Consider the following 15,315-nt stretch of genomic DNA (forward strand, 5'->3'; position numbering starts at 1 on the left):
GGGGGAAAAAAACACCTAGATATTGCACAAATATGAAGCTGGTCCCTAGTGCTTCATGTTAGGGTTAGAATGTCCTGTCACTAGTTATCCACTTACTAGTCGTTTGCCAGGGATCAATACTAGGACCAATACCATTTAACATTGTCATTAATGATCTCGATGATGGGGCAGAGTGCACATTCAGCAAGTCTGCAGGTGATACAAAGGTGGGAGGTGGGTGACAGGATAAATGGTTGTGCTGCTACCCAGAGGGTCTTTGACAGCCTGGAGAAATGGGCAGGTACCTCATGAAGTTCAAGAACAGGAAATACTAAGTCCTGCCCTGGGGAGGAACAACACCAGGCACCAGGCCAGGTTGGGAGGCAAGTGTCTGGAAAGCAGCTCTGCAGTAAAGGTGCTGGAGACCCTGATGGACATCAAGCTCACCATGAACCAGGAAATGTAACCCCTGTAGCAAAGAAGGCCACAACATCCCATGACAACACTTGCCTTGGACAAGGACTCTGGAGCAAAAAGAGAATGAGTAAATTCTCCATTCTCCTATGTAGTACCTAAATGCCTTCACTATGAAACTGAACTACTCCCCTCATAGTTCCCTAGTCTCATTCATAACTTCCAACTTCTGTAGCAAATAAGTGGAGGACTAAATAGTCAACAGCCTCCTTTACTATATAACCATGAGGCTTCTCAGAAACTGTGTCACTTCAGTTCATTGTACGAGAAAAGGATCTAGAAAACATACATGATCATGCAATATGTCTCTGTGCCTGTGTACGTGGAGATGATAAAAGATGCATGGCAACTTTCATTCAAGAGTTTCTCTACTAGTAACAGTGGCTGCCTCACAGTCAAATGTTGTCATGAAGTTCACAGCAATGAAACCAAATGCTCAACTAGATCATACTGTTTCTGTTTTAAGGTATCTCCAGTGACGTCATAAGGAAATCCTCAAGAAAATCTGCTGGTTGGAGACTGCCAAAAGGCTTCTCCCTGTCAAAATCCTGACTGACAGCAAGTCAGCCAAACACTCTCTAGAAAGGACCTCCCGTGAAGCTTCTTGTGCCTGCTGTTTTGAGCTCCTTGGTACAGACAAGTCAACTCCAGGCCTGTAATGAGGAACAAAGATTTGGTGTACTTGCTACACAAGTACTAGAGATGCTAAAGTAGCTGTCCATTCCCAGGGGTGTTTCTAGCATCTCATCCCTTCTTGGCAAGGTGCACAAGGCTTGGCGCACTGCATGAGGTCTCCCTCCTTGGCAAGGGGCTGAAGAGATAACTGTACTCTGTAATGTGGCTGTGGCTGGTAGGAGGTGTGCCCATGGCCTCTTCTGATGGAGATGTGTGTACACCCTTAGGAGCACCTCAGACCTCAGCTCTGGTCAGCCCTGTGGAGATCACAGAATCATATAATAGTTAGGGCTGGAAAGGACCTTAAGATCATTTGGTTCCAACCCCCCTGCCATGGGCAGGGACACCTCATACTAGACCATGTTGCCCAAGGCTCTGTCCAACCTGGCCTTGAACACCACCAGGGATGGAGCACTCACAACTTCCTTGGGCAACCTGTTCCAGCATTCCAGTGCCTCACCACCCTCACAGTAAAGAACTTCTTCTTTGTATCTAACCTGAACTTCCTCTGTTTAAGTTTGAACCTGTTACCCCTTGTCCTGTCACTACAGTCCGTAATGAAGAGTCCCTCACCAGCATCCTTGTAGGCCCCCTTCAGATACTAGAAGGCTGCTATGAGGTCTCTGTGCAGCCTTCTCTTCTCCAGGTTGAACAGCCCCAATTCTCTTAGCCCATCTTTGTATATGGAGATAAGCAAGGACAACCCAGTTAGGTCTTCCACACGTAGGAGTTGGTGTGCTAGGAGTTGTCCGCCTCTGACCTCAGGTCTGCTGGCCACCCTCTGCTCTTCCTCCCTGCCCGCCCAAAGCAGGCCTGGGGCCGCGGCCTCTGGTGGGGGAGACTGCCCCTAGGCCACTCAAGGGCGCTCCCATTCTCCGCCTCCCGCTCCTATCCGGGAGAAGAGCGGAAGTTAGAAGTTAGAGCGGAGAGTAATGAACCACAACACACACCACAAAGCTCCGCAGGGACCGAACCTCAAAGCGCAGGCGCCGGCCCAAACCACCCCGCCCATGCTGTTCCGCGTTGTCACGTTTTCCGCTCCGCGGGTTACGAGGAAGAACTACATCTCCCAGCGTGCCCCGCGCGGGGTGCCCTTCCTGCCGGCCTCTCCCGTGTGCCGCTGTGCCTGCCGGGAGTCGTAGTTCCAGCGAACGGATCCGGAAACGTGCTTCCAGCGTAGAAGGAGCACTCCTCCCCATCCCAGCCGGGCTAGCTGGCTGCGCTGTGCCTTTAAGACCGGCCGGACAGCCGGTGCCTGGCGCCTGCGCAGAGAGGCCGTGACCTCGCCGCCTGTCGGCGCTGCTGGTGACTATCGGGGCGCCCCTGTTTCCCCCCCCGCTCCCCCCTGCGGCAGCGCTAGGCTCCGGCCCCGCAGCCGGGCCAGCGGCAGCGGGCGTCGCCATAGCGACACCCCCCCTCCCTTCGTTCGGGACGATGGAGGTGATGGCGGACAGGGGCGATGGGCCCTCTGTGGAGGGCTCGGCCGGGATGATCGCGGAGATCCGGGCGCCGGGTCCGCGGCCGCTGCGGCTGCTGGAGTGGAAGGTGTCGGTGGGGGCGGCAGTGCAGATCGGGTCGGTGCTGGCGCTATGCGCCCCGCTGCCGCCCGCCCCGCGTCCGGCCACCGCCGCCCCGCCGCCTGCCGCCAGCGGCGCCAGCACCCGAGCGCAGCGGGCCGGCCCCGAGCGCAAGCTGAAGGCGGAGCGGCCCGGCGTGGTGAGGGAGCTGTGTGTGCGGCCCGGACAGGTCATCGCGCCCGGGTGAGTGAGGGGCGACGGCGGCAGAGGGGAAAAGCAGCTGGCCCTGACGGCGGTGGCGGCGAGCAGCATGGGGAGCCTGGCCCGGGACGCGGGTTTCGCGCTGCTGCTGTAGGGGACGGGCCGGTCCTTCAGGTCCACTTCCACTTCACGGCGCTAGGGTGGATCGTAAACCTGTGCTCGCACTGCTCTGTTTCTCGGCCATGTAACTGCTGGCACGGAAAGGCTCTTCCTAGGAAGCTCTGCATAGGGTAACGTGCGGGTAGCAGGCTTGCGAGGAGGAGGATGCTGGAGAGGTGCCGGAGATCGTGCTGTAGTCCCTTGTTTCAGAGCCGAGTCATTCGCTCTGGGAGCAGAGCATGCCTTCCACGTGCTTCGGGGAACTGCCCTTACGGGGCAGAACTAAGGGGAAATGCTTTTTTAAGCTGGGCACTTCGCTGTTAACTTGGTAAAAAAAAACTCAGGTAGCGAAGCTATCATTTCTTGTCCCATAGGAGGAATTTTAATGGAAATTAGCGCTATAGCGAGACGTTTTTAAAATTACTAGAAATCGTACATGTACTATTGGGAGCCTAAATGTTTTTAATACTGTATATGTTCTAATGCATAAGGCTTCACAAATGTAAACGAGAAGGTGTAATTTGAACTTTCAGGAGGGCAAGGGATTAAATGGGTGAGATTTTCCATAGTTGAATAGTGATTTTTGACTTGGTAAAACTGGATGTTTGTCGACTTTTACGTTCTTACATGGCTAATAGGGCCTCTCAGATTTCTAGATTAAATTGGAGTAATAGCTTGCTACCCTGTGTTTCAGGCAGATTGTTTCTCAACAGGAAACCATTGGAACTCTCGACTTCCTCTGTTTTATGACAGCACGTTATTTTCTTTTATTGAAATTCTCTTGATTTTTGGGTGGGTGCTGCTAGACCTAAACTTTCTTGATTGAAAATCATCAGTATATACAAACCATCTGCGTATGGGGGTGCTCTCAAAGGCTTAGGAGAAAATTAGTAATATAAGGTGCTACAGAATAGATAAAAGCTGGGTTTTGCTACCGAGAGCATTATTCTTTCCGAGATAAGACTGTGGCTTTCCTTTTGTGCTACATCAGCATTCTGCTGTTGCATCTGGTGCAACATGGCCAATCTTTTAATATCATTTAGAACAAAGGCCCCAGAAATGCTAGGTCAGACTAAAATTTTAGAATACTATCTGGATGGTGAAATTAACCTTGATAGTGCTGAGCAGAAGAGGAGATAAAGTTCTGGTGTTGTCATCTCATTATGTCAGCTAAGAACTTGGGAGGAAAAACAAAACAAGATCTTAAATGGTAAATGTAAACAATTTAAAATATGATGGGCATGATATAGCAGTGTTTTAGGCTTAGCTTTGCTCAGTGTAAACTTAGGACTTGAATGTACAATTTTTATACAATGCTTTTATTGGATTTGACTAGTCTTAATTCACTTGATTATAATTAGCACATCCTGGCTTTGAGACAATTAGAAAATAAATACTGTTTTTTTTTACTGTTGTTCTTGGCTTCTAACCCATTTGTATCTTAGACCACTAAAAGTTAGTTAAGTTATCCACTACTACTGGATATTATGTTTCTGGAATTCAGATTTTCCAGTGCGTATTCTCTGTTTCATCCTATAATGGTATTTACTGGGTGAATGTAAAAGTTCAAGCAAAGAGGTAGAAGCGTGATCTAAGAGTATCAAAGCTAGTCTCTTAAGGGTTTGTTTTGTGTTTGTGAGCATGTAATCTCTTCCCTGTGGCTTCCCATTTTGTAGAATGGAAATAATAGCATTCCATGACCAATCAGCAATATTTAAATATATGTTAAGGTTGTGCAGTATTAAAATACAGGTGTGATTAAGATAGAGAACATATCTGGAGATGCTGAATAAATTCCAGATTTTTATTTTTTTTTTAATTCTGACTATTCATGCATCCTTCATTAAAAAGTGGGTTTGGTCAGTTTACCCCCAAATTCTCTATAAACCAAAGATGCATGCAAATACTTACCAGGCACTTAAACACTGTAGAAATACTGTTTCCATTGCAAATGTATTTTCTTTCCATTACAACTTGAGAACATAAGTTAATTAAACCTTTTTATTTGAGAATACATAATGTGACTGGCTAAGGTCAATTTAGTTGTTATTTCTGAAAATAATGACATCTTTTTAGCACAAGTCTTCCCCTTTTAAGAATTTTGAACTTTTGGTCATTTTTCTTTTATATCAGGCATGAAATGAGATCTACATTACATGAAAGTAATTTTCCACATACATAGCATTTAATTTTCTTGTCGTTTGATTACCCACTTTTTGGCACTGACAGTGGTGTAAACGGTCCACAGGGGAGAGGGTGGTAGGAGTGAGGGTGACAGCCCAAGGCAGGCAGGAGGTGGCTTTTGCTTAGATTAGCGGAGGTAGGCTTGCATCAAATGTCAAACTCGGATTGAAGAGAGGAAGGTGTTTGACACTGTAAACAGCAGGGATGACAGTAAGCAGTTAATTAAAGGTCTTTGGCGTTAATTAAGCATAATTTCTATGGGTGGCAGAAGCAACAAGCATCAAAAACTGCTGCACTGCTCTCTGTATTCTTAATGTCAGTTAACCATCAAGGTTAATCATTCTGAAGCTGCTACAGGTATGTCAGGATTCTGGGTTGGGTCAGTGTTTTATTTTAGGTGAATATTTACATAAGCATTTCTAATATGAAACAGTCATCCCTTGATGGAATATGTTACTGAAAATCTTTTTGTTGTTGTTCACATTAGTAAAGTCTTCCAAAATGGTATACCTATACATTTAAACTGTGTAACTTTGTATCTTACTATGTAGCTTCAGTAGTTAAAACTTGCATTCTTCAACAGAACATAAAGTATATGAAAGTTGTAATAATCTTGTTTAAACCTATCTGATTTCTAATGAAGCAAAACTTGTATTTATGCCTTATATTTTGTGGAAGACATCAGGAAAAGGGTGGGAATGTGTTTTCTAAAACTGTAGACTTTTGTGTCATTACTTTTTTTTGTATCAAGAACTTGATTGGATAACCAAAGGAAGATGTATATTTTAAGATATGCATATTTTAAGGGCCTAGTTTACCACCCATGATGAAGACACTTAACCCTGGACCTCAATATTTTTAATCTTCCAGTCTCCAAGAGGAAAAAAAATGCTGATTAATTACTGTTTATTTTGAAGTGATAACATTTGTAATAAACTACAGGAAAATCAACTTGCTGTTTCATTTAGACACAAATGTTTTCATAATATTGTGTCAGATATTTAATGAAATTTACTAGAGTCTAAAAAAAAAACCCCAAACCCTCATTGTCAAACACTGAGGATTGTTGAATAACAAATAACAATCACAGCTTAATACATCTCTCTCCTTTTAACCTTTAGATCCATTCAGTTATTTTTTTATCTTATTGTAAATTTGGTATGCATCTTTCCAACCCTTTTCCTGTGTACCCTCCCCTGTGATACTACAGAAGCATGATTTTAATGGGTCTGTCTCACGTTCAGTCGAATTTGATATTGAAAAAGAGCCAAGTTATAAGAGAGGGGTTTCTCTCCTTCATTGCCTTCTTTTTCTCCTTTATTTCTCTGGCACCGAACAAGCTGAGAGCTCACACTACAGCTAATAGCACTGAATGGTAGAACACAAAGTCTCTTTTCTTTACCTGACCATCTGTTTTTACAAAACTTGTAGGAACTCCCTTACCTAAGAGAATCAATTTGCTCTTTCAGGTTTGGTTAGAAACATGCATTGTTCTTGAAAGCTGCCAGTTGTGTGGTTGTAGCAGCTTGTGTCTGTAGTTGTTTTTGGTGTGGCTTCCTTAGGCCATGGCTTATTGATTGCTTCAGGCTAATAGCAGAGTTTGCTGGAAAAGATGTTCAAGCTTCTGTGTGCCTCTAGTTTACATTAAGTTGGGTGTTGGAAATCATGTAGCTAAAGATACCTGGGTCTCTGTCTTCTTCCTCCTTCCCCTGGAAAAGTTCGAGGGACGAAGAGAGAGAAGACTTTTGCTTTGAATTGTCTTAGAAAATTTTAAGAGTTTTATTTTTTTTGTTTGAGGAGTCTTAGTAGTACAACTTACAGGTTGGAGCAAGTCCAGAGGAGGGCTATGAGGTTGATCAGGTGACTGGAGCACCTCCTGTTTGAAGACAGGCTGAGAAAGTTGGGGCTGTTCAGCCTGGCGAAGAGAAGGCTGCGTGGAGACCTCATAGCAGCCTTCCAGTATCTGAAGGGGACCTGGGGCTGTAGTCATAGGACAAGGAGTAATGGGTTCAAACTTAAACAGGGGAAGTTTAGGTTAGATATAGGGAAGAAGTTCTGTACTGTAAGGCTGGTGAGGCACTGGAATGGGTTGCGCAGGAAAGTTGTAAATGCTCCATCCCTGGCAGTGTTCAAGGCTGGGTTGGATGGAGTCTTGGGTGACATAGCTTAGTGTGAGGTGTCTCTGCCCATGGCAGGGGGGTTGGAACTAGATAATCTTAAGGTCCTTTCCAGCCCTAACTGTTCTATGACTCTATGCCTGCCTGGACCTTTCTGATTTGATAACTGTGTGTTTAGTGTTAACTCAAGGGCTGACCCTAGGATGGATCCCGGCCATTCAGATAGTCTAAGTCAGTCTTACTTAGTGAAAGACTCCCCTTAAGTAATTTGATAACCCAGCATTTGAACTCACTAAATAAAAATTAACATAGGGTGATAGTATTGCAAATTCTCACATATTATTAGAAGTCTATTAAAATATTTTCAGTTGGGACTTTCTAGCGTGAAGGCTTAGTAAAGTTACCAGCCTTTCATTTCTGGATCTCTTTTTGGGAATGTTAATAGATAATGCATTGCAAGTTGTGACTTATAAAATGTTCTTATGAATATCTATTATGTGTAATTAAAGGTTAATTTAAGGTCTTCTAGAACATATGGATAGTTGAATTTGCAGCAGCTTCCTTTTTAAATATATAGGGAGTGTATATGACTTCCTGGAAAGAAAGGTAGTATTGTTTTATAGGTTACGTATGGTTCAAAGATCTTGATTAATCATTTTCTCTAGGTTTTGTTTCGCTGAACCTAGGCCTACGGAATTGGAAATTTTACCCTTAGACTGCAGAGGAGGGATAGATCCTATCAGTAACAGGAGGGACTTATCTGTCTTTGAAAGACTTTGGAAGACAGAAAAAAAAATTTTTTTGTGTGGACAGGAAAGTGCTTTCATAAATAATGTATACTGTGAAACTTGGGTGAGAATTTCTCATTGTTTTTTATAGAATCATGGAATGGTTTGGATTGAGAAGGACTTTACGATCATCTAATTCGAACCCCCCTGCCATGGGCAGAGACACATCACACTAGACCATGTCACCAGTGCTCAACAAATGTGTGTTTTCCTTCAGAATCTATATCCCGACTCCTAATGATGAACTGCTGCTTATCTGAAAGAATGAACTATTGTTTCCTGTCAGTAGAAGCTACTTCTTTTGCCCTCAGATGAGCTTATTGAAAAGGAATTAGCCAGAGCAAAATACATATGCCATTTGTCAGAGCACACTTTTCTGACATTTTCCAAAACACTGATCCTGTTAAAAAGGGGGAGGGGGGGATATCCATTTTCAAAACAAATGGCAAAGGTTTTGTGCTACTTCCAGCGCAATGGGAAGGAAATTGTTCTTTAGTCATCTGATGTGACTGAAATTATTTAGATTTAGGGTAACTGGGCTGATGCTGGGTAATTTATGTGAGATAGCATTGATCAGAACCACTTCAATCCAGGACGCTTTTACTTTTTGTTACTGATGGCAGTAAACCACATAGATTACATTTTACAAACACATCAATTTTTTTTATAGTATGTCTTTAAGGGAAGCATGGGATACACTAATAATAAATTGCCTTTCTACATTTTTTAATTATTTTTAGAAAAACTGTAGAGTAAGGCAGTGATTTAGACATTTAAAATGAATAGTGCCTGTATGCTTGCATTGTGATTTGTAGTTTAAAAATTACATGTGAACTGCGTAAATCCCCATTCACAGGAGAGATGGGTGAGCATTTCTAGCCAAGGCAGCATCAGTAAACAAGAAGGGAACTTAATTAAGTTTCCAGGTAACTTCACAGCTATTTATAATACTTCCTCTTTATATCTGAGCATATAAAGCATTCTAATCTGTTGTGCTTTGCTTTTGCAATGTGTTTCTGAGCTCACGTGATGCTGTTAGATGTCCTGAGAGTGTGTGTTGTTGTGTGGCTGTTGACAAATGTGGAGCTGCTGTTTCCTGGTTTGAATGCTGCTGCATAATGTATGACAGTCATGTTCCTAAGTGCTTTTAAGGGTGTTAAGAGTTACTACATTTTCCTTTGGCTTAGCAGCAACTCCAGAGGAAAAAGTATGCATAAATGTCAAGATAAGTTTACCACAATATCCAAAATGAAAAGGAGGGGAAGATTTTAGACTTGAGGATTCTCAGAAGTAACAAAGGGACCATGATTGCTTAAGTGTCTTGTTCTAATGGAGAACGTAATTAAACGTTTGGAGAAAGTGTAATGTTCTCTGTTAATAGATGGATCTTTCTAAGGCAGAAGAGGAAAGGTCACAAGATCCTCCCAGATTTCATATGCACAGTAAGAAGCAAAAACCACCTATACAGCTTTGCTGCTAGCTCTGTGTGTGTCAGACTGTCTCTTTCTCAGTCATCTTTCTTTCCTTTGGTGTTCCAGTTGTTTGGTGGTCATCTGTAGATGTTTCTCTAGCTGTAGGCCTGCAGGTGCAGAAGGCAGGTCAAATCTATTCAAGTAATCTTGCCTGGGGGTAGGAGGAATGTAGTGGTAAATTGGTCTGAGATAAGGGGAAATTATGTGCTTTTACCTGGAGGAGAAACGGGGGGATTTGGGAAGGTATACACCTGAAAAGAACAAAAAGGAGTCAGAAATGGTCTTGCTTCAAGACTGTTGTAATCTGGCTTTGCAGCACTTCTACTGTGACTACTGTTCTTTAGTAGCTGATGTGAAAGTTGAAGTGTGGTTTTAGAAAATTGTGGTTTTATGTTAATTGGCCTTCTGTCAATTAGAAGGATGTACAGTCACCTCTCTGCCGCTTCATCTTTTGGATAAATGCCAGTTAGGTTGGCAGTGTTCGTCATACATATGTATATTTATTCCGTGGATAGATTTGGATGACTTGGATTTTTGATCCTGCTGTCATTTGACTTACTGAACTAATGAACTTGAAGTATGTGTGCTGAAAAGCTGTACTTAGTGGTTTAGAAAATGGATCCTGGGATAACATAAGCTTTGTAAAAATGTTTCATTTGAAAGCAGCAAGTAGATTTTTCTTAGGAGTTGTACCATGCCTCATTCTTCCCTTGCCAGCTTTTCTGTTTTGAGTGGTCTCCTGTTTTTAAACCCATATTATTTATTGCTTTTACCCTGTGATTCTTATGCAAGCAGGTGCTCTTGGCAGTGGATTCATGAGATGCTAAAAGAGGGAAATCATAAAAAAATACCTTCTTTAGTGTAACAATGAAAATCCTGGGTATTTATATTAAAACCACAAGTATGGTTTTTAAATTTGGACATGTTCTTAAAGCTTACTATGTTTTAGCTATTTCAGAACATCTTTTATACCCTGCATAATTCTTCCCTAAAATATGTGGTAGAAGGAAGCTGGTGATGATGTAGTATGTTTCTAGCTGTAACTGGCATTAATCTACACTCAGGCATCATGGTTGCTTTGATGCTTGTGTGTAGAATTTGCAAATAGCCCTTAGAGATGCTGTCAGCAGTTTGACGGCCCATGGGACTTTTCCAGTCGTGTTTCTATACTTGGTGTAAGGTTCTGATGTTAAGTGTAGTCAAGGGGCATGCATTCGCTTTGATTTTACTGTTACTGCTTCAAGTGAGGGAACTCTTCAGTTAAGAATATGTAATCCATGTATGAACGCAAGGTATTTTCCAATCTTTCTAGCATTAAGCTGTTCTGTGCAGTTTCTCAGCTCTCAGAGTTGTGATGCAAGTATTTGGGAAGTGCTGTGTGACTGCTAATGCTGCGGTGTGAGAGTTGGCAGTAGAAACACAATTGCATGAAACAGTAATGTTAATAGTTGACAATAATGATGGGGAGGATCTGTCTGCAGAACTGCTGCTTCAGTGAATTACTGGGATGTGACAGCCTATTCTGTTACTGTTAGAAGCAACACTTTAATAGTAAAGAAACAGGTTAGAAAGATGTGAGCTCTGTACTTCTGAACTCTGTACTTCTGAATTAATTGTGTGAACTTTGTTTTGAGAGTATTTTATGCAAAGGTATGGAGAAGTGCTTTTATTTTATTTAAGGTGCATTTGAGTTCTCCTGAATAGTTTTTAGCTAAAAAATGTTCTAACTAAAATAAGCTATTCCAAATAATATTTGAAAGACTTACTGGATTTTATGCAAAGAAGACTGTGAAGCCTCTTGGGGTTTGTTGGTTTTGATTGGTTGGTTTGTTTGGGGTGGGGTTTTTTTGTACCTTTTTATTTTACAGTATTAATTTCTAACATGTAAGAAGTTATCCATAGATGTGTGCATGAGAGTGAGAAAAGGTTACCTCCTTCCTTGTAATGCCAAACTCTTCCAGAAAAAAAGGAAATGCTTCTTAAAGACTTGCAAATCATGGAAGTAGATTCACCTCATGCTTAAGATATCTTTTGGATTATAAATAAAATCCAGAAACTCTGGGCCTAAGTTTTTCTTGGCACTCATGACCTATGTCTAAACCTGAATGGATATCTTGCCTGGAAAGTAGAAGAGAAAAATGACTTTTCAGCTTTTCTATTCTAAAGTGTTTTGAAGTTCACCTTTTAACTCATAACTATGAACGGTTTGTTCTTAAGAGGGGAAAAAAAATAGCAATCTCAAGGCCCATGATTTTCTCATTAGCCTTGGGGAGGGGCCTTGAAGTGTGAACTATGCTTTCTACAAGGTACTACTTGCAGCAGTTGTTGTTACACAGTTGTAATTGCAAATGTATCTTTACCCTGATGTCTGCATCATGCTAGGATAGGGCATTGGGGTTTGTTTTTTTTCTTTGTTTAATTGCTGGGTGGTTTTCAGAGTGACACACTTGGTTGTGTAAGGCCTCTGGGGCTCCCACATATTTGACATACAGCCTTCTCTGTTTGCTTGTCCTTGAGTGTAAATCAAGTGGCTTCTATAAAGAACTGATGAGACAAGTTTCTTGCAGCATCTGGAAGAGGCTATGGGCCATATGTTGCCAGTAGGACCGAGAGCCATGTGTACTTGTCATCCTTGGTATTTTTAATCCATTATTCAAGGACTCTCTCTGCTTCTTCAGAGATAGTGATGAGGTTTAAATAAATACAACAGTTAAATATCTAAGGAATTACTTACATGGTGATTTCAAGGTGATTAAGGCTTTGAAAAATTCTTGTTACAGACTGGAGTCATATGTAACAGAGGCTGTGGCTTGATGTAGATTGGGCTTGAATGCTCTTTCTAGTGGTTCTAAATGCTGCAGCCACATACCACAAATGTTGTTCTAGTATAAGCTAGCAAAAATGTTGGTGTTTCACAAATTTGAGTAAATGAAATTGTAGAAGCAGGCTTGAAGTTGAATCAAACTTCATCTGTCTGCCATTTGTAGTCTCATGACAGCTAAAAGATTGTGTACTTTGTTCTCAATCAGCTGAATGATTCAATAATAGTTGATGTTAATAACCACTGATGTGAAATGTGTTCATCTGGTAATTTCACCCCTTGATAATTTGCAGATAGCATTCCCTTCAGCATGCTGCAGGACCAGGGAGAGTGTTTACCTGCATGTCAGAATCTCATTTTGCTGCATTAAAACAGTTTCATATCTTGTAATGCTAATTGCAAGGTTTGGATAGCATCAGATTGAGGACAGTGGCTTTAAGTGATCATGGTAACAGCTTGGGGTATGTGTCATCTGTCTTTGCCCCTAACTGGTTTGAGGAAACCCATCAATCTCTTGGCTTTTGACAGATACCCACGAGATGCAAGTGAGTACAGGGCAGTAGCTTTGTCTTGTAACTTGTGTCTATTTTCTCATTCACACATTTGGAAAATTGCACTGTATTTTCTATGTCAGTGCATGGTTCCTTGGAAAAGACTTAAGGTAATAAATAAAACTTAGGTCTTCATGGCAGGGAGATGTTCAAGCTAGCCTTGAAAAAATAGGCAAGCTAGTTTTAGCCCTGTATGAAAAACATTTACACCATTGATCTTTTCCCATCAGTCACCCTTGCTGGGCTCTTCTATCAGCTGCTTTGATTCTAAACCTGGCAGCAAACCTGGATAGGGCTGGTCAGTTCTTCTATCTCCCAAAGTACTGAAATAGTCATTTTTGGAAATGTGAAAGGAGCAGGTTGGGCTTTCAGAGGAAACTCTGGAGGGTACTGGGAGCAGTCCATTGCCTTTCTTTGGGTGCAAGCCATTGGAGAAGTTGCCTCTGGAAGTGGAATCAAGCTGTAACAGAAGGCTGTGGCTAACTGAAGTTAGACTAGTTCTGAATAACAGAGGTAACATGTTAACATGTTATGCTGGGTTCCTTTAAGGTACAGGTCTTCCATAGTTTTTCTCAGTGAAGTTGTCTCATGGCCATTGTACTTGTGTGCTTCATCTGTCCCATCCCTCACCCCTCCTCACCCCAACCATGATAAGCTAGTTTTTAAGAAGTTATTGTTTCTGTAACTCCTGCACTTGTTGCTGTCATTCTTTGTTGCAGGAAGTGTTGGATCATGCTGAGGGGAGGCAAGGGGAGACAACAGGGACCAAAGCCCAAACAACCAAAACAAAATGAAACATGTAGGGTATTATGTTTTGTTTGTAGCAAATTCACTTCATTGATTCAGTTAACTGGTTGCTACAACTGAAGAGTAGCAAATTGTAGCATAGATAGGGGAGCTTTGTGCTGGCTTTCCCAGTGCAATTAACCTACCAGGAACCACACCATGGCTGTGCTTGATACAAAGTTCTTGCATTTGGAGTCAGCCCTAATGACCAGGCATTCGAATTAGCACAGGCATTGACTTCCTCTGTTAATGAAAGCAAAATGTCTGTATTGAATTTCATGAAAGCTTTCCCATTTTATTTTCTTTCCCATGCTGCTGATTGAAAGCAGATATTGTTAAAAGACTTGGTTTAGAAGCAGTCAAACTGTGGAAGTGCTGGGAGAGCAGCAAAGGGCTTATGGTCGTCTGAATCCTGAGGCCATTATTAAATGTCTGTCCCTATCCATGATCATTGAAACAAAATCGTTGGACCTAGTGTCTCTGTTTCTTATTTACAAGCACATCTGGAAAGAATGTGTATAAGATCCTAGAGTGGGTTTCTTTATTTATGTGTTCAAGTTTCATTTAAACCCCAATATATTTTCTTAACTTAAAAGAAACCGTGTGAGCAGTTTGCTGTCCTGTTGCAGTCCTTTGGCTATCAGGGTGGATACTGGTCTGATCAACTCCTTCCACAGATACCCCCCTAAGAAACGTGTGCCTTTCGCAGCCCAGTGGCTCTTCCCCAGTGCCTGGCTTACTTGCCCTGTTGTGACAGTTTGTAAAACTGGGAAAAGAATTTGCATCTCTTGTGACAGTTTCTTGGAATGTTATCACTGAAGTAGCTGCTGAGCTCTGCTTATCACCAAGTGGGTGCTGGAGAAGTCTGGGGAGAAAGAGTAATACTGTTAATGCTGCCATCAGTAGAACGTATAGTAATTCTTCAGATTTGTGAATATCTGTTTCTTCTCTCCAGATATGGAACTAGGGAGTGGTTCTGTTCTTTAAGCTGGCTTCACTCATGACCCAGAGAACAAGCAGAAACCTGAACCCCTATTTGTATATGCAGCCATTTAAAGATAGACATGCACACTTTGATTTGGCTTGCTCTTATCTGGTAATTGTCTTGGATCTTGGCCATCATATTTTGAAAATCCCTTACTTGAACAGCAAAAGAAGTGTTTCCAGGTCTGGAATTCACGAAAGTAGTTTTACTTGATTTCCATGCCTGTTCTTCCAAGGTATATTTCTTTTTAGTAATTGAAGCATATATGCCACAACTTAAGTGAGTAAAACATTAAAGCATGCTTAAGCCTTAGTAGAGTTCAGGCCTTCTTTCTGGCATTTAGTATGTGGATTCATTGGGCTTTTCCTTCTGAGAAGTCTGCTTAAGATCCTGAGAGTTGAACTTGGAACATGAACGACTTGGTTGTACAGTGGTCAGAAGTTTGACAGTGCGCTAGAGGTTTTCCTCTGCCCTTTGAGTTAAACATCAGTATAGAGAATAGTATGACAGAGCACTTGATATGCTGTATTTTTTATTACCAGCAAGCATCATAAAATGGGTGTTATGGTCATATTTAAATGTACAGGGACAGAACTGATACTTAGC

At 42.1% G+C, this 15,315-nt stretch overlaps 1 protein-coding gene across 2 annotated transcripts in view; it reads left to right on the plus strand.

The window, feature by feature from the left end:
* Positions 1–2,432: 2,432 nt before the first annotated feature.
* CTDP1 (CTD phosphatase subunit 1) overlaps positions 2,433–15,315 on the plus strand; it is a 99,783-nt gene continuing 86,900 nt past the window's right edge. The window contains exon 1 of one of the 2 annotated variants that reach the window (XM_005149859.3): positions 2,433–2,888. In XM_005149859.3, the coding sequence (XP_005149916.3) occupies positions 2,563–2,888 (326 nt within the window). In that variant the 5' untranslated portion in view covers positions 2,433–2,562. Of the gene's footprint in view, positions 2,889–3,116; positions 3,137–15,315 lie in introns of those variants that run through there. The other variant, XM_034062123.1, reaches the window with a different exon arrangement.

This window comes from Melopsittacus undulatus, chromosome 1, assembly GCF_012275295.1.
Source record: "Melopsittacus undulatus isolate bMelUnd1 chromosome 1, bMelUnd1.mat.Z, whole genome shotgun sequence".
Classification (NCBI taxonomy): domain Eukaryota; kingdom Metazoa; phylum Chordata; class Aves; order Psittaciformes; family Psittaculidae; genus Melopsittacus; species Melopsittacus undulatus.